The 27,907-nt window shown below is 48.5% G+C and overlaps 1 protein-coding gene across 3 annotated transcripts in view; it reads left to right on the plus strand.

Annotated features, from left to right (window-relative positions):
* LOC135054616 (zinc finger protein OZF-like) overlaps nucleotides 1–10,153 on the plus strand; it is a 53,020-nt gene extending 42,867 nt beyond the window's left edge. Inside the window, exons 5-7 of one of the 3 annotated variants that reach the window (XM_063957815.1) lie at nucleotides 5,901–5,998; nucleotides 6,152–6,347; nucleotides 8,955–10,153. In XM_063957815.1, coding sequence (XP_063813885.1) covers nucleotides 5,901–5,998; nucleotides 6,152–6,347; nucleotides 8,955–9,871 — 1,211 coding nt within the window. In that variant the 3' untranslated portion in view covers nucleotides 9,872–10,153. Of the gene's footprint in view, nucleotides 1–5,900; nucleotides 6,003–6,151; nucleotides 6,348–8,954 lie in introns of all 3 variants that reach the window. The other 2 variants (XM_063957816.1, XM_063957817.1) reach the window with 2 other exon arrangements.
* Nucleotides 10,154–27,907: the final 17,754 nt, after the last annotated feature.

Genomic DNA, 27,907 nt, shown 5'->3' on the forward strand with positions numbered 1-27,907 from the left:
CATTTAGCGCACCCTATTGCACTTACTTTATCTGTTCAAAGCTGGGTGCTCCTGCTTCTAAGCAGACTATTGCGCGCTGGATTTGTAGCACTATTCAGCTTGCGCATTCTGCGGTAGGACTACCGCAGCCTAAATCGGTAAAGGCACATTCCACAAGGAAGGTGGGCTCATCTTGGGCGACTGCCCGAGGGGTCTCGGCTTTACCACTTTGCCGAGCTGCTACTTGGTCAGGGGCAAACACGTTTGCAAAATTCTACAAATTTGATACCCTGGCTGAGGAGGACCTTTAGTTCTCTCATTCGGTGCTGCAGAGTCATCCGCACTCTCCCGCCCGTTTGGGAGCTTTGGTATAATCCCCATGGTCCTTACGGAGTCCCCAGCATCCACTAGGATGTCAGAGAAAATAAGAATTTACTCACCGGTAATTCTATTTCTCGTAGTCCGTAGTGGATGCTGGGCGCCCATCCCAAACACGGATTGTCTGCAATACTTGTAAATAGATATTGTTACACAAATCGGGTTGTTATTGCGAGCCATCTGTTCAGAGGCTCCGTAGTTATCATACTGTTAACCGGGGTTCCTATCACGAGTTGTACGGTGTGATTGGTGTGGCTGGTATGAGTCTTACCCGGGATTCAAAATCCTTCCTTATTGTGTCAGCTCTTCCGGGCACAGTGTCCTAACTGAGGCTTGGAGGAGGGTCATAGGGGGAGGAGCCAGTGCACACCAGATAGTCCTAAATCTTTCTTTAGATGTGCCCAGTCTCCTGCGGAGCCGTCTATTCCCCATGGTCCTTACGGAGTCCCCAGCATCCACTACGGACTACGAGAAATAGAATTACCGGTGAGTAAATTCTTATTTTTTTGGGGGGGGGGGAAACTCTGCCCTGTCCCCTGTGTGTATGTGGGGTGTAATTGCAAACATGTCTAGGGACTCATATGTTGTAGAGGATATATCTTCACAGGAAGATCCCCTCCCATGTAATCAGGATTGAACTGTTGTAGCGCAGTCCCCGGCTAGGGAACCGGAGTGGTTAGCCTCTCTTAGGGGGACTATATCTCAGATTTCTGACCGTGTTGCTAGGACTGAAACTGCAACTCTGGTATTACAATCCTCTATGGTTGTATGGCCCGGTCCTGTTCCCTCGGGGTACCCTGCGGTACATTCTCATAAGCGTGATCTTGCCCACATTATGCTGGAAGACACGGATACCGACTTTGACAATGGGGATGGGGATGTATTGAGGGGGATGGCATCACTTGCCAAGGGGGTGCAGTTGATGATTGGGGCCATGCGGGATGTGTTGAATATTACTGACACATCCCCTGACCAAGTTGAGGAGGCTTTTTTCACGAATTGTAAGAAAGCCCCGCTCACCTTTCCTGCATCTAAGGAATTAAATGCTATATTTGAAAAATCCTGGGAAAACCTGGAGAAAAAATTCCAGATCCCTAAAAGGGTTCTGGTTGCTTTTCCCTTTCCTGATGATGATAGAAAAAAATGGGAGACCCCGCCTATAGTTGACGCGTCTGTCTCCAGACTATCAAACAGGTGGTCTTACCGGTCCTGGGATCCACTTCATTGAAAGAGCCGGCGGATTGCAAGGTTGATGCTATGCTCAAATCCATTTACATGGTGACGGGGGTGATCCTACGGCCCACTATTGCCTGTGCATGGCTTTCTAAGGCGATAGCAAAGTGGTCAGTCACTCTGCAGGAGGACTTGACTACGATGGATAAAGATGACATTGATTTGTTTTTACGTAACATACAGGATTCTGCAGGGTTCCTGGTAGAATCTATGAAGGATCTGGGTTTCATGGCTGCGGGGATCTCCGCCATGTCTGTCTCGGCTCGCAGGGGTCTTTGGTTGCGCCAATGGTCTGCGGACGTGGAATCCAGAAAAAGTGTGAAGAACCTACCCTACACAGGTCAGGCTCTTTGTGGGGAGGCGCTTGATGCGTGGATTGCCAGGGCTACCGCGGGTAAGTCTCTTTTTCTTCCCTCAGCTGCCCCGGATACGAAGAAACCTTTTACTCCCAAGACGTCACAGTCCTTTCGGCCCGCTAGGACTAGAAAGAACAAGCCCGCTCACACCTTCTTCTTCAGAGGTGGTCGCGCCAAATCCAAGAAACCTGCACCCGCAGGTTCCCAGGACCAGAAGCCTGCTTCTGGTGCCTCAAAGTCTACAGCATGACTGTCTAGCCTGGAGGTAGATCAGGTAGGAGCAAGACTCGTACGGCCTGGATCCCTGGGTACAGGATATTGTGTCCCAGGGGTACAGGCTGGAGTTTCAAACACTTCTACCTCACCGATTCTTCAAGTCAGGCTTGCCATTTTTGCTGGCTGACAGGGACATCCTTCTGGACGCCATAAAAAAATTGGTGCTGTCAGAGGTCATTGTTCCAGTTCCGCCGCATCAGTGGAACAAGGGTTACTATTCGAACCTTTTCGCGGTACCGAAACCCGGATGGTTCGGTACGGCCAATTCTGAATTTAAAATCGTTGAATCCCTATCTCAGGGAGTTAAAATTCAAGATGGAGTCTCTGAGAGCGGTCATCTCAGGTCTGACAGAGGGGGAGTTCCTGGTGTCCCTGGACATCAAGGATGCATACCTCCACATTCCGATTTGGTCGCCGCATCAGGCTTTTCTCAGGTTTGCACTGTTAGACGATCACTTTCAGTTTCAAGCACTGCCATTCGGTCTCTCCACAGCACCGAGGGTCTTCACCAAGGTGATGGCAGAAATGATGGTTCTCCGCAAGCAGGGGGTGACCTACTGATTAAAGCATCCTCCGGGGAGAAGTTGTTACGGTCCATTGCACTCACGACGCATCTGCTCAGGGAGCACGGTTGGATCCTGAACCTTCCAAAGTCTCATCTGGAGCCGACAAGGAGGCTGTCTTTCCTGGGGATGATCCTCGACACAGAGGTGCAAAGGGTGTTTCTCCCGGTGGAGAAAGCATTGGTGATGCAAACAATGGTCCGGGATGTCTTGAAGCCTACCCGGGTATCGGTTCATCAGTGCATCCGCCTTCTGGGGAAGATGGTTGCCTCCTACGAGGCTCTCCAGTACGGAAGGTTTCACGCTCTGTCCTTTCAACTGGATCTCCTGGACCAGTGGTCGTGATCTCACCTACACATGCACCAGGATACATCTGTCACCGAAAGCCAGAATTTCACCCCTCTGGTGGCTACAAATACCACACCTTCTGGAAAGACAAAGGTTTGGAATTCAGGACTGGATCCTGCTGACCACGGACGCAAGTCTAAGAGGTTGGGGAGCAGTCGCTCAGGCGGAGACCTTCAAAGGAAGGTGGTCGGATCAAGAATCCCTCCTCCTGATAAACATTCTTGGGCTGAGAGCCGTGTACAACGGCCTTCTCCAGGCATCGCACCTCCTACAAGGTCAGCTGTTCAGGTGCAGTTGGACAACGTAACCACAGTGGCCTTCATAAATCGACAAGGCGGAACGAAGAGCAGGGCTGCCATGTCAGAGGTGTCAAGGATACTCCTCTGGGCAGAGAAACACGCGGTGGCGATGTCAGCAATCTTCATTCCGGGAGTAGACAACTGGGAAGCAGACTTCCTCAGCAGACACGATCTCCATCCGGGAGAGTGGGGACTCCATCCAGAGGTGTTCGAGGAGGTAACCGGTTGGTGGGGGGTTCCACACATTGACATGATGGCCTCCCACCTCAACAAGAAGCTGCAGAGGTATTGTTCCAGGTCGAGAGACCCACAGGCAGTGGCGGTGGATGCTCTGGTGACACCGTGGGTGTGCCAGTCAGTGTATGTGTTCCCTCCACTTCCGCTGATTCCAAAGGTTCTTCAGCTGGTAAAAAGAACAAAGGTTCTGGCAATCCTCATTGCTCCGAACTGGCCAAGGCGGGCATGGTACGTGGATTTGCTGGATCTTCTGCTGGAAGATCCCAGGCCTCTACCTCTTCGGGAGGATCTGCTGCTGCAGGCTCCGTTCGCTTATCAAGACATACCGCGGCTACGTTTGACGGCATGGCGGTTGAGCACCAGATCTTATCTCGGAAGGGTATCCGGAGTGAGGTCATTCCTACCCTGATTCAAGCTAGGAAGGGGGGTAACGTCTAAGCATTACTAACACATTTGGAAAAGATATGTTTCTTGGTGTGAGTCCAAGAAGTTTCCTACGGGGGAGTTTCAACTTGGACGTTTTTCTCCTTTTCCTGCAAGCAGGGGTGGATATGGGACTGAGATTGGGCTACCTCAAGGTCCAGATCTCTTCTTTGTCCATTTTCTTCCAAAAACAATTGGCTGTCCTCCCTGAGGTTCAGACTGTTTTGAAGGGGGTTCTGCATATCCAGCCTCCCTTTGTGGCACCTACAGCACCCTGGGATCTCGATGTGGTGTTGCGGTTCCTGCAGTCGACTTGGTTTGAGCCTCTACAGGAAGCTGAACTCAAGTTCCTCACGTGGAAGGCAGTCACTTTGTTGGCCTTGGCTTCTGCGCGACGCGTGTCGGAATTGGGGGCTTTATCTTGTAAAAGTCCCTATCTGGACTTCCATGAAGACAGGGCGGAACTTAGGACTCGTCCGCAGTTCCTGCCTAAGGTTGTATCGGCTTTCCATATCAACCAACCTATTGTGGTGCCAGTGGCTACTGACTCCTCAATTGCTTCAAAGGCCTTGGATGTTGTGAGGGCTTTAAAGATCTACGTGACGAGGACTCGTCACAGGAAATCGGACTCTCTGTTTGTCCTCTTTGATCCCAAGAAAATTGGGTGTCCTGCCTCTAAGCAGACGATTTCTCGCTGGATCAGGTTCACCGTCCAGCATGCATATTCTACGGCAGGATTGCCGTGTCCGAAGTCTGTTAAGGCCCACTCTACTCGTAAAATGGGTGCTTCCTTGGCGGCTGCCCGGGGTGTCTCGGCTTTACAGCTTTGCTGAGCGGCTACTTGGTCTGGGTCGAACACGTTTGCCAAGTTTTACAAGTTCGATGCTTTGGCCGCTGATGACCACCAGTTTGGTCAAGCAGTCTTGCAGGAGCCTCTGCACTCTCCCTCCCGTACTGGGAGCTTTGGTACATCCCCATGGTACTAATATGGACCCCAGTATCCTCTAAGACGTAAGAGAAAATAGGATTTTAATTACCTACCTGTAAATCCTTTTCTCGTAGTACGTAGAGGATGCTGGGCACCCGCCCAGCGCTGCGTTTTCCTGCTTTGGTTTTGTAGTTCAGTACTGCCTGGTTCCTAGGTAATTTCTGCATTCTTTACTGTTTCAGCTGTTGCTAAGTTATCCGGCCTGTTGCCGGTTTGTGTTGTTGTGTGAGCTGGTGTGAATCTCGCCACTATCTGTGTAATTCCTTCTCTCGAAGTATGTCGTCTCCTCTGGCACAGTTTCTAGACTGAGTCTGGTAGGAGGGGCATAGGGGGTAATTCCAAGTTGATCGCAGCAGGAATTTTTTTTTAGTAGTTGGGCAAAACCATGTGCACTGCAGGGGGGCCAGATATAACATTTGCAGAGAGCGTTAGATTTGGGTGGGTTATTTTGTTTCTTTGCAGGGTAAATACTGGCTGCTTTATTTTTACACTGCAATTTAGATTGCAGATTGAACTCACCACACCCAAATCTATCTCTCTCTGCACATGTTATATCTGCCTCCCCTGCAGTGCACATGGTTTTGCCCAACTGCTAACAAAGTTCCTGCTACGATCAACTCAGAATTACCCCCATAGAGGGAGGAGCCAGCCCACACTCTTAAACTCTTAAAGTGCCAATGGCACCTCATGGACCCGTCTATACCCTATGGTACTAACATGGACCCCAGCATCCTCTACGGACTACGAGAAAAGGACTTACCGGTAGGTAATTAAAATTCTATTATGTACAATGTACTCAGTCACTCTGTGTCTCCTACAGATGGACCCAGTAACAGAGATACCCCAGAGAGATGTCCTTGTCCTCTGTATTCCCTGGATTGCACAGAGGAGAATCACAGGGTCCCACAGAAGGATCAAGTAGGTGGGATTTAGGTTCTCACCAAATAACAAAGTGACTTTTCACTATAAGAAGTGTAATGCATCTATGTGTGTCTTATACAGTGATATTCTAATGCTTACCTCAGTGACATTAGATGTTGGTAAGTGTTATTTTAATGTTTTGTGTATTAGGGTGAGTATATCACTTTTATTAAGGTAGAAGATATAAAAGGAGAAGAAAATACGTATGTTTATAATAATGAGGCAGAAGATAAAGAAGAGATGTATGATACTAATAATAAGGCATATGATACAGAGAGAGAAGAGATGTATGTGAGAGGTGATCAGCAGTGTAAGGAGGAGGAAATCCCTACAGATATCAGCCCAGGTGAGTAATAAACATTAATAGAGAAAAGTCAAATTTTTTACCTGCTCGGTCACTACAACAGTCTTTTATCCTACACCCTCCTCTGTCCGTACAGACTAATGAGGGAAACGTATCTGCCCAGTAGGGGAGTCGGGAGCCATCAGCCCCTATTATACTCCTGCTCTCCCCTCACATCATGTCACTGTGTGTTACCAGCCCAGAGATCTGACCAGTCTCCTCCCCACACTCTCTGGTGTATCTCATACATCAGGAGCCATCAGCCCCTATTATACTCCTGCTCTCCCCTCACATCATGTCACTGTGTGTTACCAGCCCAGAGATCTGACCAGTCTCCTCCCCACACTCTCTGGTGTATCTCATACATCAGGAGCCATCAGCCCCTATTATACTCCTGTTCTACTCCTCACATCATGTCACTGTGTGTTACCAGCCCAGAGATCTGACCAGTCTCCTCCCCACACTCTCTGGTTTATCTTATACATCGGGAGCCATCAGCCCCTATTATACTCCTGCTCTCCCCCTCACATCATGTCACTGTGTGTTACCAGCCCAGAGATCTGACCAGTCTCCTCCCCACACTCTCTGGTTTATCTTATACATCAGGAGCCCTCAGCCCCTATTATACTCCTGCTCTCCCCCTCACATCATGTCACTGTGTGTTACCAGCCCAGAGATCTGACCAGTCTCCTCCCCACACTCTCTGGTGTATCTCATACATCAGGAGCCCTCAGCCCCTATTATACTCCTGCTCTCCCCCTCACATTATGTCACTGTGTGTTACCAGCCCAGAGATCTGACCAGTCTCCTCCCCACACTGTCTGATGTATCTCATACATCAGAAGCCCTCAGCCCCTATTATACTCCTGCTCTCCTCCTCACATCATGTCACTGTGTGTTACCAGCCCAGAGATCTGACCAGTCTCCTCCCCACACTCTCTGGCATATCTTATACATCAGGAGCCCTCAGCCCCTATTATACTCCTTGTCACTAGCCTAGACTGAGGGTGTTGTGAACTCGGGTATTCTGCCGATGATGGGAAAGAGGAACCACAACTGAGCTGGAAAAGGGCCTAATATAGGATTTCCTCATACAGGACGCTGACAGTGGAGTTTGATGAAATATTAAAGAGCTTTATTGCAAAGGAAAACAACTTAAAGTCAAATGCCAAAAAGGAATAAATGAGGAAATGTCCAGACCTACTGAGGGGTTTAGCAAGCAGTATTGGGGATGCTGGTAATTGAAGAAACTGTGGGTGATGTTTGAAAGTCACTGATAACTTATAGAGCTTATGAATGATGATTAATAGCACAGATGGTTGAAGAACTTGTGAGTGGTGACAGACGCTGAAGATGTGAGAAACTGAAGTGCAGGGGTTTTAGACGCTGTAGATTTGTAGAACTTGGGAACGGAGACTGAGATGCTGTTGGATTTGTGGAACTTGAGAATGGAGACTTGAGATGCTGTTGGATTGGTGGAACTTGAGAACAGAGACTTGAGACGCTGATTACTAGGAACACGGATGACTGGTACGCAGAGACATTACCGGCCGCTGAATACACTGGAGCCGTTGTAGCGAACTGGCTGCTGGAAATGCCGGAGACACTGGAGTACAACTGCAGAGATCCTTGCCGGGAACAAGAGCACTGGCATCTACGTTAGGGAAAGACGATACTCGGGCACTGAAGCTCTGTCTGGCGTCTGGCTTTGAATCTCCCGCCAGCACTGGATTGGCGGAGCAGTCTGATGACGTCACCTGCCCCCCGTCCACGTAATGCCGGTGTAATGGCGGCGCCCATGCCCCGGAGAAACGCCGGTAGCCGCGCCAACCAGACGCCGGAGCCCGTGGCCCACCGAAGGCAGAGGCCGCAACACCGACCAGCAGACGTGCAGGGGTAAGCGCGGCGAACGCCGCCTCTGGTGTGTGACACTCCTGCTCTCCCCTCACATCATGTCACTGTGTGTTACCAGCCCAGAGATCTGACCAGTCTCCTCCCCACACTCTCTGGTGTATCTCGTACATCAGGAGCCATCAGACCCTATTCTACTCCTGCTCTCCCCCTCACATCACGTCATTGTGTGTTACCAGCCCAGAGATCTGACCAGTCTCCACCCCACACTCTCTGGTGTATCTCATACATCAGTGGTCATTCGCCCCTATTATACTCCTGCTCTCCCCCTCACATCATGTCACTGTGTGTTACCAGCCCAGAGATCTGACCAGTCTCCTCCCCACACTCTCTGGTGTATCTCATACATCAGGAGACATCAGCCCCTATTATACTCCTGCTCTCCCCTCACATCATGTCACTGTGTGTTACCCGCCCAGAGATCTGACCAGTCTCCTCCCTAAACTCTCTGGTGTATCTCATACATCAGGAGCCATCAGCCCCTATTATACTCCTGCTCTCCTCCTCACATCATGTCCCTATTAGACTCCTGCTGACCTAAGCCATGTTTTATCTGTGCAACACAAGTCAAATTTGCTCTATTTATATATTTCATTATATAAAAGTGTTTGCAGTCTGCAAATTGCTATTAAAATTTCACTAATAACATTTGTACCTCATAGTAAAACATTTCCACTTTTATACATTTATTTCCAACAGATGAACCCACAAACAGGAACACCTCAGAGGGATATCTCAGTGTGTCTCCAGATTATAAAATAGAAGATAACATCACACAGGATTATCTGGGGAAAAACACCATTATTTTGAATTTACATCCAGTACTTTCCACTGCAGATAAATCATCTGATCCCTACAATCATCTGGAATGTTCTCCTCATCACTCAGATATAACGAAACCTAATACTTCTCATAAAGGTGATTCAGTATTTGCCTGTGCTGAATGTGGTGAACGTTATATACATTGGTCAGTGTTTGTTAAGCATCAGAGAACTCACACAGGTGAGAAGCCATTTCCATGCTCTGAGTGCGGGAAATGTTTTAAACACAAAGCCACTCTTGTTACACATGAGAGAATTCACACAGGTGAGAAGCCATTTCCATGCTCTGAGTGCGGGAATTGTTTTACACAGAAATCACATCTTGTTACACATCAGAGAAGTCACACAGGTGAGAAGCCATTTCCATGCTCTGAGTGCGGGAAATGTTTTAAACACAAAGCCACTCTTGTTGCACATAAGAGAATTCACACAGGTGAGAAGCCGTTTCCATGCTCTGAGTGTGGAAAATGTTTTACACGGAATCTAGATCTAGTTTCACATCAGAGAAGTCATACAGATGAGAGGCTATTTCCATGCTCTATTTGCGGGAAACGTTTTACACGGAAATCAGATTTTCGTAGACATGAGAGAAGTCACACAGGTGAGAAGCCATTTACATGCTCTCAGTGTGGGAAATGTTTTACACAGAAATCTGGTCTTGTTACACATGAGAGAAATCACACAGGGGAGAAGCCATTTGCATGCTCTGAGTGTGGCAAATGTTTTGCAAAGAGGTCAAATCTGATTAGACATGAGAGAATTCATACAAGTAAAAAAACTATTTCCATGAGCTGATCAGTCACTAAATGTGATTGCAGTAATATTGTTCATATTGTAAAATATGATGATGATGATGATAATAATGTGACATAAATACATTGAAACTCTCAAACACAAAGGTGCATGAGTTATTTTTTTTAAATTCAAAACTTTTTATTGAGTTTTTGGATATGCATTACAAATAAAGCTAAACTGTAAACCCCCCAACATGTTACAAGTTATTAAACATTTATACTGCATTTGTCGATAATAATACCAGTATACAGATGATCCAAATAAACATATCTTGAGTAACAACGTGTCACACGTGGTCATTGCATTTTAGTCACAAGTTCAATTATGCCTGTACAGCAGAGACCGGAGCAGATTTAAAATTAACATCACATATTCCATTTAGATAGTAACATATGTTCAACGGCAACCAACCTTAAATGTAGTTATTGATGTGTATATGGTGAGTCCAACCATCTTTCCCAAACACTATAGTATTTTGTTTTGTCTCTTCTAGACAGATATACATACTTCTCATGTTTGACAACCTCATTTGTGAGAGATATCCAGGCAGCGGTTCTAGGACCACACGTGGACATCCACAGTCTGGCTATGCAGACTTTGGCAAGCATACAGAGGTTGATGATATATCGTTGCATATTTTTTATCAAGAGCGTTATCATCAAAGGCTGCCAACAAACATACAATAGGAGTACATGCGTCTAGGGGTACTCCTGTAGAGACAAGAACCCAAATAATCTTATCCCAAAATAATTTAACCACAGGGCAGGACCATATAAGGTGCCAAAACGTGCCATCCATTGAGTTGCATTTTGGGCACTTAGAATCCCCTCTACCTCCCATTCTAAGTAGATGCTCAGGCGTGATATATACCCTGTGTAGTATGAATAGCTGAATCTGCTGAAACCTTGCCGAAGTGGACAAAATACACGGGCCAGTCAGGGCCTCATCCGAGGCATCCTGAGATAGGGGGCTCAAGTCCATCTCCCATTGTATACGGAGGCGTGGTATGTCAGTCACATGGTGTGAAGTAAGCGGAGTAGAATATATCTGGGAAATAAGGTGGGAGCCGTCCAGTGACAGCAACATTTGTTTAACAGGTGACTGTTGTATCTTGATAGAATTGTCAGGGAATTGAGTAGAGCAGGCGTGTCTCAACTGTAAGTATCGATAGAAATAAGTATGGGGAATGGGATAGTCCGGCTGTATCTGAGAAAATGTTTTAAGTATATTTCCGGAATATATCTGCCCAATAGAAATGATGCCCCACCTGCCCCATATTTCACGGAGCTGTAGACCCATCAGCTCTTTAAGCCCAGTAGTACCATCCAACGGGGTATCAGGGTCCCAGCCCTCACTCAGAAGCAAATCCTCAGCCGGTTTCCAAATAAAAATAGCTTGTTTAAAACTCGGTAATTTGAACAAGTTATTGTTGCCAGACAGCAAGCAAGCCAACGGAGTAAGTCCAAGAGTTAAAGCAGATACCACCAGGGAGGGGAGATCTATCCCGGTTTTGTCCCTGAGCCATTCAAAAATATGTGACCGTATTGTGGCATAATAATAAAGTCTAAAACTGGGCACTGCCATACCACCAGAGGCCCTACCACAAGCTAAAGTGTCCAGTTTAATTCGCACTCTCTTGCTGGACCAGATAATCGAGGAGAGTATGCTATCTATTCGCTTAAATATTGCCTGGGGAATGTATATTGGGGAGTGCTGTAGTATATGGACCAATTTGGGCTGTGCCGTCATTTTTATAAGACTGATTCTCCCTGTAACCGTCAATGGGAGCTTGCCCCACACTGCTCTCCGAGATTTCAAATAATCTATTTGGGGTTGTATATTGAGGGCTACAAAGCGAGACGGGTCGTTAGATATCCATATACCTAAGTATTTAAAGACCTCCACCCACTGGAGTCTCCGGACACTGTCCCCTGAACGCCATTATACGGGATTTTTTCCAGTTAATCAGAAGTCCTGAGTATTTACCAAAATTGTTAATTATATTAAGAATTAAAGGCATGGTGACTGCAGAGTTGCAAACAAATAGCAATATGTCGTCTGCATACAATGCTATCTTGTCCTCCCTTGGACCAATTCTAAATCCTGATATAGCTTCAGTGTGTCAGATGAGACACGCCAGCGGTTCCGCTACCATTGCGAATAGCGTAGGTGACAGGGGACAACCTTGCCTAGTCCCTCTCTGTAGTGGAAATGAGGAGGAAACCCGTTAACAGATACTCTAGCCCTAGGGTTCGAATACATTAATTTGACCCACTTAATAAAACTGAGACCTATCCCGGATTTCTCCATGGTCCCCCAAAGGAACTTCCACTCCACCGAGTCAAATGCTTTAGCAGCATCCAATTAAACTATAACCGAGGAATGGTCGTCCCCACGGGGGACCTGCAGATGGGTAAATAGTCTTCTAAGATTAATCAGAGTGGATTTTCCAGGCATAAATCCAGTTTGATCTCTGAATCAGCTGAGTAATAACTGAATTGAGTCTAGTCGCTAGTATTATGGCCAGGATTTTAATATCGGTAGGTAAAAGACATAAGGGTCTATATGACTCCACCCTAGTGGGGTCCTTATCAGGTTTCAGTAAAACTATAATTAGTGCTTCAGACATAGAATCCGGCACTGTCTCCTTCTCAAACATCCCTTCTTATAGTGCCAACAATCTGGGCGTATAAAAGACACCATTTTTTTTATATAACTCTGGAGCAGAGCTAGCCAAACCAGTCCTTGAGATCTACCAACAGTTCACATTTTCCAGACCACCTAGCTGGTACTCAGGTGTAGTCATTACTAATTAAGATGTGCTGCATTCATTCCTAACTGACAATTCTACAGATCTCCAGGAGGACTGGAAAACATGAACTGTTGGTAGATCTCGAGGACCGGTTTGGCCAGCCCTGCTCTAGAGGGATGCCGTCCAGCCCCTGCGCTTTGCCACCAGGGAAGGATTTTATGGCCCTCTCTACTTCATCCAAAGAGATCGGGGAATCGAGCAAATTGCGCGCTTCAGGGGTTAATGTCGGCATGGGGATAGCCCACAAATATGTCTCTAGACGCTAACTTTATTCTATTATCTTGATAAAGAAAAATAATGCTCCACCAAATCTTAATTACTGTTCAGCTGCAAATAGTGAGATTATGCCTGTGTACGCATAAACACCTCCTGTTGCTACAGGAGATAACCATAGAATTAAAGAAATTCACTCTGTGCTTATTCTAATAAAGGCTTGAATGAGATTAGTTCAGACACATGCTTTCACACATACTCTTATTTAATATCAAATTAGCACCAATCGGTGCTTCTAGTTCCACAAATGTAATACACTTTTAAAAATATATAAACATTAATACATCAAGTAAGCAGCCTAGTCTAATATATTTATATATATATCCCCAATTACTTGCAATATATCAATATATCAAATCTTTATAGACTAACTACTAATAGAGGTGGCTCAATTCCTAAAAAAGACAATGAATTGTCAGGGGAAAAAAACAACACAATATTATACTGTGGATGAAAAAAAGCTGTGTAAACTAGTGATGTGCACCGGACATTTTTCGGGTTTTGTGTTTGGATTCGGTTCCGCGGCCGTGTTTTGGATTCGGACGCGTTTTGGTAAAACCTCCCTGAAATTTTTTTGTCGGATTCGGGTGTGTTTTGGATTCGGGTGTTTTTTACAAAAAACCCTCAAAAACAGCTTAAATCATAGAATTTGGGGGTAATTTTAATCCCAATAACCATAATTTCCACTCATTTCCAGTCTATTCAGAACACCTCACACCTCACAATATTATTTTTAGTCCTAAAATTTGTACCAAGCTCGCTGGATGAATAAGCTAAGCGACCTAAGTGGCCGACACCCAAACCTGGCCCATCTAGGAGTGGCACTGCAGTGTCAGACAGGATGGCAGATTAAAAAAATTGTCCCCAAACAGCACATGATGCAAAGAAAAAAAGAGGCGCAATGAGGTAGCTGTGTGACCAAGCTAAGCGACCCAAGTGGCCGACACAAACACCTGGCCCATCTAGGAGTGGCACTGCAGTGTCATACAGGATGGCACTTCAAAAAAAATAGTCCCCAAACAGCACATGATGCAAAGAAAAATGAAAGAAAAAAGAGGTGCAAGATGGAATTGTCCTTGGGCCCTCCCACCCACCCTTATGTTGTATAAACGGGACATGCACACTTTAACAAACCCATCATTTCAACCACAGGGTCTGCCACACGACTGTGACTGAAATGACTGGTTTGTTTGGGCCCCCACCAAAAAAGAAGCAATCAATCTCTCCTTGCACAAACTGGCTATACAGAGGCAAGATGTCCACCTCCTCCTCCGATTCCTCACCCCTTTCACTGTGTACATCCCCCTCCTCACAGATTATTAATTCGTCCCCACTGGAATCCACCATCTCAGGTCCCTGTGTACTTTCTGGAGGCAATTGCTGGTGAATGTCTCCACGGAGGAATTGATTATAATTCATTTTGATGAACGTCATCTTCTCCACATTTTGTGGAAGTAACCTCGTACGCCGATTGCTGACAAGGTGAGCGGCTGCACTAAACACTCTTTCGGCGTACACACTGGAGGGGGGGGGGGGGGGGCAACTTCGGTAAAATAAAGCCAGTTTCTGCAAGGGCCTCCAAATTGCCTCTTTTTCCTGCCAGTACAAGTACGGACTGTCTGATGTGCCTACTTGGATGCGGTCACTCATATAATCCTCCACCATTCTTTCAATGGTGACAGAATCATATGTAGTGACAGTAGACGACATGTCAGTAATTGTTGGCAGGTCCTTCAGTCTGGACCAGATGTCAGCACTCGCTCCAGACTGCCCTGCATCACCGCCAGCGGGTGGGCTCAGAATTTTTAGCCTTTTCCTCGCACCCCAAGTTGCAGGAGAATGTGAAGGAGGAGCTGTTGACTGGTCACGTTCCGCTTAACTTGACAATTTTCTCACCAGCAGGTCTTTGAACCTCTGCAGACTTGTGTCTGCCGGAAAGAGAGATACAACGTAGGTTTTAAATCTAGGATCGAGCACGGTGGCCAAAATGTAGTGCTCTGATTTCAACAGATTGACCACCCGTGAATCCTGGTTAAGCAAATTAAGGCCTCCATCCACAAGTCCCACATGCCTAGTGGAATCGCTCTGTTTTAGCTCCTTCTTCAATATCTCCAGCTTCTTCTGCAAAAGCCTGATGAGGGGAATGACCTGACTCAGGCTGGCAGTGTCTGAATGGACTTCACGTGTGGCAAGTTCAAAGGATTGCAGAACCTTGCACAACGTTGAAATCATTCTCCACTGCGCTTGAGTCAGGTGCATTCCCCATCCTTTGCCTATATCGTAGGCAGATGTATAGACTTGAATGGCCTTTTGCTGCTCCTCCATCCTCTGAAGCGTATAGAGGGTTGAATTCCACCTCGTTACCACCTCTTGCTTCAGATGATGGCAGGGCAGGTTCAGGACTGTTTGCTGGTGCTCCAGTCTTCGGCATGCGGTGGCTAAATGCAATTCTTCGGGCCACCGACAGCATCTCTTGCACGCCCCTGTCGTTTTTTAAATAATTCTGCACCACCAAATTCAATGTATGTGCAAAACATGGGACATGCTAGAATTTGCCCACATGTAATGCACGCACAATATTGGTGGTGTTGTCCAATGTCACAAATCCCCAGGAGATTCCAATTGGGGTAAGCCATTCTGGGATGATGTTCCTCAGTTTCCGTAAGAGGTTGTCAGCTGTGTGGCTCTTATGGAAAGCGGTGATACAAAGCGAAGCCTGCCTAGGAACGAGTTGGCATTTGCGAGATGCTGCTACTCATGCCGCCGCTGCTGTTCTTGCTGCGGGAGGCAATACATCTACCCAGTGGGCTGTCACACTCATATAGTCCTGAGTCTGCCCTGCTCCACTTGTCCACATGTCCATGGTTAAGTGGACATTGGGTACAACTGCATTTTTTAGGACACTGCAAATGGTGGAAGGCGCAACCTCTTTCCGTCCAGTGTTGGAAAGGTCAGGCATCGCAACCGACACAATTGGACTCTCCTTGGGGATTTGTGATTTAGAAGAACACACAGTTCTTTGCTGTGCTTTTGCCATCTTAACTCTTAAGTTTTCTAGCAGGAGGATGAGTGCTTCCATCCTCAGGTGAAGCTGAACCACTAGCCTTGAACATAGGCCAGGGCCTCAGCCGTTCCTTGCCACTCCGTGTCGTAAATGGCACATTGGCAAGTTTACGCTTCTCCTCAGACGATTTTGATTTAGATTTTGGGGTCATTTTACTGAGCTTTATTTTTATTTATTTTACATGCTCTCTACTATGACATTGGGCATCGGCCTTGGCAGACGACGTTGATGGCATTTCATCGTCTCGGCCATGACTAGTGGCAGCAGCTTCAGCAAGAGGTGGAAGTGGATCTTGATCTTTCCCTATTTTACCCTCCACATTTTTGTTCTCCATTTTTTAATGTGTGGAATTATATGCCAGTAATTGATCAATGTATAATACTGGTGGTCACTGGTTAGCAAAACTCTGCACTGTACTCCTCCTATATAATACTGCTGGTCCCCAGTCCCCACAATAAAGCAGTGTGAGCACAGATATATGCAGCACACTGAGCACAGATATGGAGCATTTTTCAGGCAGACAACGTATACTGGTGGTCACTGGTCAGCAAAACTCTGCACTGTACTCCTCCTATATAATATTGCTGGTCCCCAGTCCCCACAATAAAGCAGTGTGAGCACAGATATATGCAGCACACTGAGCACAGATATGGAGCGTTTTTCAGGTAGACAACGTATACTGGTGGTCACTGGTCAGCAAAACTCTGCACTGTACTCCTCCTATATAATACTGCTGGTCCCCAGTCCCCACAATAAAGCAGTGTGAGCACAGATATATGCAGCACACTGAGCACAGATAAGGAGCGTTTTTCAGGCAGACAACGTATACTAGTAGTCACTGGTCAGCAAAACTCTGCACTGTACTCCTCCTATATAATATTGCTGGTCCCCACAATAAAGCAGTGTGAGCACAGATATATGCAGCACACTGAGCACAGATATGGAGCGTTTTGCAGGCAGAGAATGTATAATACTGGTGGTCACTGGTCAGCAAAACTCTGCATTGTACTCCTATATAATATACTGCTGGTCCCCACAATAAAGCAGTGTGAGCACAGATATATGCAGCACACTGAGCACAGATATGGAGCGTTTTTCAGGTAGACAACGTATACTGGTGGTCACTGGTCAGCAAAACTCTGCACTGTACACCTCCTATATAATATACTGGGGTCCCCAGTACCCACAATAAAGCAGTGTGAGCACAGATATATGCAGCACACTGAGCACAGATATGGAGCGTTTTTCAGGCAGAGAACGTATAATACTGGTGGTCACTGGTCAGCAAAACTCTGCACTGTACTCCTCCTATATAATACTGCTGGTCCCCAGTCCCCACAATAAAGCAGTGTGAGCACAGATATATGCAGCACACTGAGCACAGATATGGAGCGTTTTTCAGGCAGAGAACGTATAATACTGGTGGTCACTGGTCAGCAAAACTCTGCACTGTACTCCTCCTATATAATATACTGGGGTCCCCAGTCCCCACAATAAAGCAGTGTGAGCACAGATATATGCAGCACACTGAGCACAGATATGTAGCGTTTTTCAGGCAGAGACTGTATAATACTGGTGGTCACTGGTCAGCAAAATTCTGCACTGTACTCCTCCTATAATACTGCTGGTCCCCAGAATAAAGATATTTGCACTGCAGCCCCCTGAAACAAAGTGAGAGGACGCCAGCCACGTCCTCTCACTATCATTTCCAATGCACGAGTGAAAAATGGCGGTGACGCGCGGCTTTATATAGAATCCGAATCTTGCGAGAATCCGACAGCGGGATGATGACGTTCGGGCGCGCTTGGGTTAACCGAGCAAGGCGGGAGGATCCGAGTATGCCTCGGAACCGTGTAAAATGGGTGAAGTTCTGGGGGGGGGAAGGGGTTCGGATTCCGAGGAACCCAACCCGCTCATCTCTAGTGTAAACTGGACCTTTCCTTTTTAGTCCCACACAAATATTTATTAATTCTCCTGGTGCAGTTTATTCCCAGAAGGTTATATACCGTTCATATATTTGCATTGTAAAATGAATGAGCCAATTCTGTTAGTACACCATTGCGTGTATATGCTCAATGCTAGCCACCTGTGAGGGTATTAACGGGATCACCACAGTCAAATGAGTGAATGATAAAGCAGCTTCTCCCATGGTGAGTCAATGTCGTGTTGTAAAGGAATCGGCTAGGAGGCGCCGGACGTCTCTGTCCTCCCCAGTCTAATTGCCGCTGCGCCTTCCACTGACCGCCAATTGGTTTGCTGCCGCTTTCTGGTGGTGAGCTGATGACCGTATTGTGTATATCCTCAATGGTGGATTCCTCGTCACTGATACCCCTAACGCATTTCACTCGTACTGGAGAGTGTCCTTACTGTTCACGGTGTCACAATTTAAACCTGTTGGATGTTGGTGAAATGCGTCAATAAAATTATCTGGTGGGGACATATTTTTATCTTGTGTCAGATTTACACACACACACACACACACACACACACACACACACACACGCATTATACAAAGGTGCAGCAGTGTATATGTATGTATGTGTGTGTGTGTGTGTGTGTGTGTGTGTGTGTGTGTGTGTATATATATATATATATATATATATATATATATATATTTAATTAAAATGATCCTCTCTCCAGTTATATTAATACTGGAGTTTTGGCCGCACTGTCTTATCAACGCTTTCCATCCTAGGTCGCTGTCTCCCCAGTCACTGCTGTGGATGTGTTACGTCAGTTAATTTGTGACTGCAGTGCAAGAAAAAATGGCTGCCCCACTTGTGATTTGCATGAAGAGCAGAGTGCAGTGTTTCATTGTTTGTGTGGCCCCAGGGTGTGTCCGGGGCCGATATTTATAGAACAGTTTGTGCACAGTATGGAGAAAGTTAATCATCGCAAAAAAGTGTGTATGAATGGATAGAGAAGTTCAAAGATGGTCGCACAAGTGTCAGCCATGAAGAAGGATAGTCCGCTGGGGCAAGATCAGGACTATACGGAAGATGCTTCAACACCTTAATCAGTCTTTCACCAGCACAGTCCCCACATTTTACATGCCTGGGTCATCAGCTTTTCCTTCATATTGGCTGCTCCTGGTTGTGTGCTGGGGATGGCCCTGGATAGGTCACCTGACACTGCACCAAGCCATGCCCCCTCACTGTGCAGATCTGCAGTATTATTGGCCACAGCGTGATCCCGCCCCCAGCTACAGGCAGTGGCTGACTATCACACAAGGGAGGCTGAGCTAATAGCTGCCTCATCTCTGCTCTCTCCCTAACAGTCCCTATATCCCAGCTCACAGCTGCCTCACGTCTGCTCTCCCTGACACTCCCTGTATTCCCAGCTCACAGCTGCCTCACCCCTGCTCTCCCTGACACTCCCTGTATTCCCAGCTCACAGCTGCCTCACCCCTGCTCTCCCTGACACTCCCTGTATTCCCAGCTCACAGCTGCCTCACCTCTGCTCTCCCTGACACTCCCTGTATTCCCAGCTCACAGCTGCCTCATCTCTGCTCTCTCCCTGACACTCCCTGTATTCCCAGCTCACAGCTGCCTCACCTCTCTCCCTCACACTCCCTGTATTCCCAGCTCACAGCTGCCTCACCTCTGCTCTCTCCCTCACACTCACTGTATTCCCAGCTCACTGCTGCCTCATCTCTGCTCTCTCCCGGACAGTCCCTATATACCAGCTCACAGCTGCCTCACCTCTGCTCTTTCCCTGACACTCCCTGTATCCCAGCTCACAGCTGCCTCACCTCTGCTCTCTCCCTGACACTCCCTGTATTCCCAGCTCACAGCTGCCTCACCTCTGCTCTCTCCTTGACTGTCCCAATATTCCCAGCTCATAGCTGACTAACCTCTGCTCTCTCTCCCTGACACTCCATGTATTCTCAGCTCCCTGACAGTCCCTGACAGTCCCTATATCCCAGTTCACAGTTGCCTTACCTCTGCTCTTTCCCTGACACTCCCTGTATCCCAGTTCACAGCTGCCTCACCTCTGCTCTCTCCCTGACAGTCCCTATATCCCAGCTCACAGCTGCCTCACTTCTGCTCTCCCCCCGACACTCCCTGTATCCCAGCTCACAGCTGCATCACCTCTGCTCTCTCCCTGTATTCCCAGCTCACAGCTGTCTCACCTCTGCTCTCTCCCTGACACTCCCTGTATTCCCAGCTCACAGCTGCCTCACCTCTGCTCTCTCCTTGACTGTCCCAATATTCCCAGCTCATAGCTGACTAACCTCTGCTCTCTCCCTGACACTCCATGTATTCTAAGCTCACAGCTGCCTCACCTCTGCTCTCGGACACTCCCTGTATTCACAGCTCACAGCTGCCTCACCTCTGCTCTCTCCCTAACAGTCCCTATATCCCAGCTCAGTTGCCTCACCTCTGCTCTCTCCCTGACACTTCCTGTATCCCAGTTCACAGCTGCCTCACCTCTGCTCTCTCCCTGTATTCCCAGCTCACAGCTGCCTCACCTCTGCTCTCTCCCTGACACTCCCTGTATTCCCAGCTCACAGCTGCCTCACCTCTGCTCTCTCCTTGACTGTCCCAATATTCCCAGCTCATAGCTAACTAACCTCCGCTCTCTCCCTGACACTCCATGTATTCTCAGCTCACAGCTGCCTCACCTCTGCTCTCTCCCCAACAGTCCCTATATCCCAGCTCACAGCTGCCTCACCTCTGTTCTTTCCCTGACACTCTCTGTATCCCAGCTCAGAGCTGCCTTACCCCTGCTCTCTCCCAGACAGTCCCTATATTCCCAGCTCATAGCTGACTAACCTCTGCGCTCTCTCCCTGACACTCCCTGTATTCCCAGCTCACAGCTGCCTCACCTCTGCTCTCTCCCTGACACTCCCTGTATTCCCAGCTCACAGCTGCCTCACCTCTGCTCTCTCCCTAACACTCCCTGTATTCCCAGCTCAGTTGCCTCACCTCTGCTCTCTCCCTCACACTCCCTGTATTCCCAGCTCACTGCTGCCTCATCTCTGCTCTCTCCCAGACAGTCACTATATACCAGCTCACAGCTGCCTCACCTCTGCTCTCTCCCCGACACTCCCTGTATTCCCAGCTCACAGCTGCCTCACCTCTGCTCTCTCCCTAACACTCCCTGTATTCCCAGCTCAGTTGCCTCACCTCTGCTCTCTCCCTCACACTCCCTGTATTCCCAGCTCACTGCTGCCTCATCTCTGCTCTCTCCCAGACAGTCCCTATATACCAGCTCACAGCTGCCTCACCTCTGCTCTCTCCCCGACACTCCCTGTATTCCCAGCTCACAGCTGCCTCACCTCTGCTCTCTCCCTGACAGTCCCTATATCCCAGCTCACAGTTGCCTCACCTCTGCTCTTTCCCTGACACTCCCTGTATCCCAGTTCACAGCTGCCTCACCTCTGCTCTCTCCCTGACAGTCCCTATATCCCAGCTCAGTTGCCTCACCTCTGCTCTCTCCCTGACACTCCCTGTATCCCAGTTCACAGCTGCCTCACCTCTGCTCTCTCCGTGTATTCCCAGCTCACAGCTGCATCACCTCTGCTCTCACCCTGACACTCCCTGTATTCCCAGCTCACAGCTGCCTCACCTCTGCTCTCTCCCTCAAATTCCCTGTATTCCCAGCTCACAGCTGTCTCACCTCTGCTCTCTCCCTCACGCTCCCTGTATTCCCAGATCACAGCTGCCTCACCTCTGCTCTCTCCCTCACACTCCCTGTATTCCCAGCTCACTGCTGCCTTATCTCTGCTCTCTCCCGGACAGTCCCTATATACCAGCTCACAGCTGCTTTACCTCTGCTCCCTCCCCGACACTCCCTGTATTTCCCAGCTAACAGCTGGCTCACCTCTGCTCTCTCCCTGACAGTCCCTATATCCCAGCTCACAGTTGCCTCACCTCTGCTCTTTCCTCACCTCTGCTCTCTCCCCGACACTCCCTGTATTCCCAGCTCACAGCTGCCTCACCTCTGATCTCTCCCTGACAGTCCCTATATCCCAGTTCAGTTGCCTTACCTCTGCTCTTTCCCTGACACTCCCTGTATCCCAGTTCACAGCTGCCTCACCTCTGCTCTCTCCCTGACAGTCCCTATATCCCAGCTCACAGCTGCCTCACTTCTGCTCTCCCCCCGACACTCCCTATATCCCAGCTCACAGCTGCCTCACCTCTGCTCTCTCCCTGTATTCCCAGCTCACAGCTGTCTCACCTCTGCTCTCTCCCTGACACTCCCTGCATTCCCAGCTCACAGCTGCCTCACCTCTGCTCTCTCCTTGACTGTCCCAATATTCCCAGCTCATAGCTGACTAACCTCTGCTCTCTCCCTGACACTCCATGTATTCTCAGCTCACAGCTGCCTCACCTCTGCTCTCGGACACTCCCTGTATTCACAGCTCACAGCTGCCTCACCTCTGCTCTCTCCCCAACAGTCCCTATATCCCAGCTCAGTTGCCTCACCTCTGCTCTCTCCCTGACACTTCCTGTATCCCAGTTCACAGCTGCCTCACCTCTGCTCTCTCCCTGTATTCCCAGCTCACAGCTGCCTCACCTCTGCTCTCTCCCTGACACTCCCTGTACTCCCAGCTCACAGCTGCCTCACCTCTGCTCTCTCCTTGACTGTCCCAATATTCCCAGCTCATAGCTAACTAACCTCCGCTCTCTCCCTGACACTCCATGTATTCTCAGCTCACAGCTGCCACACCTCTGCTCTCAGACACTCCCTGTATCCCCAGCTCACAGCTGCCTCACCTCTGCTCTCTCCCAGACACTCCCTGTATTCCCAGCTCACAGCTGCCTCACCTCTGCTCTCTCCCTGACAGTCCCTATATCCCAGCTCACAGTTGCCTCACCTCTGCTCTCTCCCTGACACTCCCTGTATCCCAGTTCACAGCTGCCTCACCTCTGCTCTCTCCCTGACACTCCCTGTATTCCCAGCTCACAGCTGCCTCACCTCTGCTCTCTCCTTGACTGTCCCAATATTCCCAGATAATAGCTGCCTCATCTCTGCTCTCTCCCTGACACTCCCTGTATCCTCAGCTCACAGCTGTCTCACCTGTGGTCTCCTTTACAGTCCCTGTATTTCTAGCTCACAGCTGCCTAACCTCTGCTCTCTCCCTAACACTCCATGTATTCCCAGCTCACAGCTGCCTCACCTCTGCTCTCTCCCTGACACTCCCTGTAATCCCAGCTCACAGTTGCCTCACCTCTGCTCTCCCTGTATTCCCAGCTCACAGCTGCCTCACCTCTGCTCTCCCGGACACTCCCTGTATTCCCAGCTCACAGCTGCCTCACCTCTGCTCTCTCACCGACACTCCCTGTATTCCCAGCTCACAGTTGCCTCACCTCTGCTCTCTCCCCGACACTCCCTGTATTCCCAGCTCACAGCTGCCTCACCTCTGCTCTCTCCCTGACACTACCTGTATCCTCAGCTCACAGCTGCCTCACCTCTGCTCTCTCCCTGACACTTCCTGTATCCTCAGCTCACAGCTGCATCACTTCTGCTCTCTCCCTGACACTCCCTGTATTCCCAGCGCACAGCTGCCTCACCTCTGCTCTCTCCCTGACACTCTCTGTATCCCCAGCTCACAGCTGCCTCACCTCTGCTCTCCCTGTATCCCAGCTCACAGCTGCCTCACCTCTGCTCTCTCCCTGACACTCCCTGTATTCCGAGCTCACAGATGCCTCACCTCTGCTCTCTCCCTGACACTCCCTGTATCCTCAGCTCACAGCTGCATCACCTCTGCTCTCTCCCTGACACTCCCTGTATTCCCAGCTCACAGCTGCCTCACCTCTGCTCTCTCCTTGACTGTCCCAATATTCCCAGCTCATAGCTGCCTCATCTCTGCTCTCTCCCTGACACTCCCTGTATCCTCAGCTCACAGCTGTCTCACCTGTGGTCTCCTTTACAGTCCCTGTATTTCCAGCTCACAGCTGCCTAACCTCTGCTCTCTCCCTAACACTCCATGTATTCCCAGCTCACAGCTGCCTCACCTCTGCTCTCTCCCTGACAGTCCCTGTATCCCAGCTCACAGCTGCCTCACCTCTGCTCTCTCCCTGACACTCCCTGTAATCCCAGCTCACAGTTGCCTCTCCTCTGCTCTCCCTGTATTCCCAGCTCACATCTCCCTCACCTCTGCTCTCCCTGTATTCCCAGCTCACAGCTGCCTCACCTCTGCTCTCCCGGACACTCCCTGTATTCCCAGCTCACAGCTGCCTCACCTCTGCTCTCTCACCGACACTCCCTGTATTCCCAGCTCACAGTTGCCTCACCTCTGCTCTCTCCCCGACACTCCCTGTATTCCCAGCTCACAGCTGCCTCACCTCTGCTCTCTCCCTGACACTACCTGTATCCTCAGCTCACAGCTGCATCACCTCTGCTCTCTCCCTGACACTCCCTGTATTCCCAGCGCACAGCTGCCTCACCTCTGCTCTCTCCCTGACACTCTCTGTATCCCCAGCTCACAGCTGCCTCACCTCTGCTCTCCCTGTATCCCAGCTCAAAGCTGCCTCACCTCTGCTCTCTCCCTGAAACTCCCTGTATTCCCAGCTCACAGATGCCTCACCTCTGCTCTCTCCCTGACACTCCCTGTATCCTCAGCTCACAGCTGCATCACCTCTGCTCTCTCCCTGACACTTCCTGTATTCCCAACTCACAGCTTCCTCACCTCTGCTCTCTCTCTCTCTATGACACTCCCTGTATTCCCAGCTCACAGCTGTCTCACCTGTGGTCTCCTTTACAGTCCCTGTATTTCCAGCTCACAGCTGCCTCACCTCTGCTCTCTCCCTGACAGTCCCTGTATCCCAGCTCACAGTTGCCTCTCCTCTGCTCTCCCTGTATTCCCAGCTCACATCGCCCTCACCTCTGCTCTCCCTGTATTCCCAGCTCACAGCTGCCTCACCTCTGCTCTCCCGGACACTCCCTGTATTCCCAGCTCACAGCTGCCTCACCTCTGCTCACTCACCGACACTCCCTGTATTCCCAGCTCACAGATGCCTCACCTCTGCTCTCTCCCTGACACTCCCTGTATCCTCAGCTCACAGCTGCATCACCTCTGCTCTCTCCCTGACACTTCCTGTATTCCCAACTCACAGCTTCCTCACCTCTGCTCTCCCTGTATCCCAGCTCACAGCTGCCTCACCTCTGCTCTCTCCCTGACACTCCCTGTATTCCCAGCTCACAGATGCCTCACCTCTGCTCTCTCCCTGACACTCCCTGTATCCTCAGCTCACAGCTGCATCACCTCTGCTCTCTCCCTGACACTTCCTGTATTCCCAACTCATAGCTTCCTCACCTCTGCTCTCTCTCTCTCTATGACACTCCCTGTATTCCCAGCTCACAGCTGCCTCACCTCTGCTCTCTCCCTGACAGTCCCTGTATCCCCAGCTCACAGCTGCTTCGCCTCTGCTCTCTTCTTGACACTCCCTGTATCCCCAGCTCACAGCTGCCCCGCCTCTGCTCTCTCCGTGACTGTCCATATATCCCAGCTCACAGCTGCCTCACCTCTGTTCTTTCCCTGTATCCCAGCTCACAGCTGCCTCACCTCTGCTCTCTCCCTGACACTACCTGTATCCTCAGCTCACAGCTGCCTCAGCTCTGCTCTCTCCCTGACACTCCCTGTATTCCCAGCTACGGTTTTAAAGATTTGGTATAGTCAAGCGCACATTGGTCAGCTCTCTGCTGGTATGTTCCTGTTGAGGCAGAGAGGTTGATTCTGAGGCACGTGCTGCTGCGGCTGACCTAGCGTCTTGTTGTCTCTGTGGCTTTATGCTAATGCTGGTAACAGCCCTTTCCCTGGTGTACAAGTGTCTGACTACACAAGTGCTGTGCTCTGTACAGAATCTCCATTAGAGTATGGCATCCAATATACGTGATTACACGTTTGTAACCACTCTCGTAACAGAGAAAGAAACAATCAAGAGAGCGCTATACACATCTGTTGTGGATTTTTAAAAAATATTTTTATTTCTATCACAATTATACTTAGTGCCGGCCGGCATCACATAAAAAATAAAGACATTTTTTTACAATGCAGGCTAAAATATAAGAATTATAAATGCTTCTACACATGCATATATAGATCTATTTCTGTTCACTTTACTTAATTATCAGTAAACACCTTATAATAATTCTTAGGGAAAATAGATTATAAATATACCCAGCATATGTATACACCAATATGGCTCTTAAACTAATATATACTGCACGCTGGTGTGATCACATCCCAGTGATTTCTATACATGCACGATGAACTTTAGATGGTACTTATGTCCACATGTCAATTTGTCTGGTTAATAAGCATGTGTTAATGTCAATAAAATGGACCAAGCCTCGCTCACAACCTGTATGTGTTATTGGAGCAGTTCATGTAAATGCCTCTGTTGAAGTCACAGTATTTGAGGTGTTCCTCCTGGCTAATGTTCCTACCGGTAGCCTTTTGGTTGGAGTGGACGTCTTATCCGCTTTAACCGCAATGTGACTGCTTGTCCTCCTGGCCGGTACTCTCACTCCCGGCCTTATCCGGAGTCAATGGGCAGATGGTTGCACGGCCGTTCCCCCACTTCGGGGATGTGATTCAGCCAGCCAGCTGATGGATAATGATCCGCTGCAGTCTGTGTATGGAGATAGCGACAGACGCGTTTCGCTGCCTACTCAAAAGCGTTGGCTGCTTCCTCAGATAGGGGGAAGCAGAACTCGGAACCCTACCTGCTCTATTTCCATCTCTGTAAACTATCATTGTATGGTACATAATGCTATCTGACTGAGATCAGACTAACACATATACCAGTACAATTTAAATTTTATGTTGTCATTGTCTTTTATATTTCGCCTTTTTGACACAGGAGTTTACTTCTTTTAATTTTTATTAATAAAAGTTAAGTATTAATATAACGGTTTGACATGATTGTTTAGCGAATATGTATATTCCCGTGTGCACCACCACGAGAGTCTTTGCCCATAACCTTTGGGTGTTTTTTTGTATCCAGTCTTTACTCTCAGGGAGCACCGCCCTGCTCTGCTATTTAATATGTGAAATATGTGTTGAGCATATAACAGGATTAGGGCATATCATATTTTGAATAATAATATTTATGCTACTAGATCAGTGCGGCTAGTCCACAACCTTTTTCTTTTTTTCAGCATATTAAACATGTCCGTATAATGAATGTCGGTATTTTGACTGTCGGTAAATCAACTGCTACAAGAGGCCTTGAGTGGAATTGTGCATACTCCACCATGCCGAGTGGTGACACCATCAATCCCATCACACGCATTGCTGCGTGGATGGATACCATTTGACTGTGTAGCAAGTCCTGAATCCTTGACTGAACCTTAAATATCTTGTATCAGAGGTAACATTACTCTCTGAAGACTTGAATCCAGTACCGCCCCCAAGCGAGTCATCTGTTGTGACGGAACCAGAGACGATTTTGCCCAATTTATGAGCCACCCATGCCGCTGCAGACACGCTATTGTCTGTTACAGATGACATAAGAGCAATTCCTGCGTCCATGCCAGGATTAAAAGATCATCGAGGTATGGAAAAATTCTTATCCCCTGCTGGCGGATATTAGCTGCCATAACCTCGATAATCTTGGTAAATGCTCTGGGGGCTGTGGCTAACCCAAACAGGTAGAGCCTGGAACTGAAAATGCTGTAGGAGGATAGCGAACCTGAGATAGCACTGATGGGAAACTGCTATAGGAACATGTAGGTAAGTATCCTGTATATCCAGGGATACCATGTAATCCCCTGGCTCCATGGCCAAAATGATGGAACGTAATGTCTCCATGTGAAACCGAGGTACCCAAATGTATTTGATCAGTACTTTGAGATTGAGAATGGGCCGAAATGACCCATTTAGCTTCTGAACTAGAAACAGGTTGTAGTAAAAACCCTGTCCTTGTTGTACAGG

Source organism: Pseudophryne corroboree, chromosome 3, assembly GCF_028390025.1.
Source record: "Pseudophryne corroboree isolate aPseCor3 chromosome 3, aPseCor3.hap2, whole genome shotgun sequence".
Lineage (NCBI taxonomy): Eukaryota > Metazoa > Chordata > Amphibia > Anura > Myobatrachidae > Pseudophryne > Pseudophryne corroboree.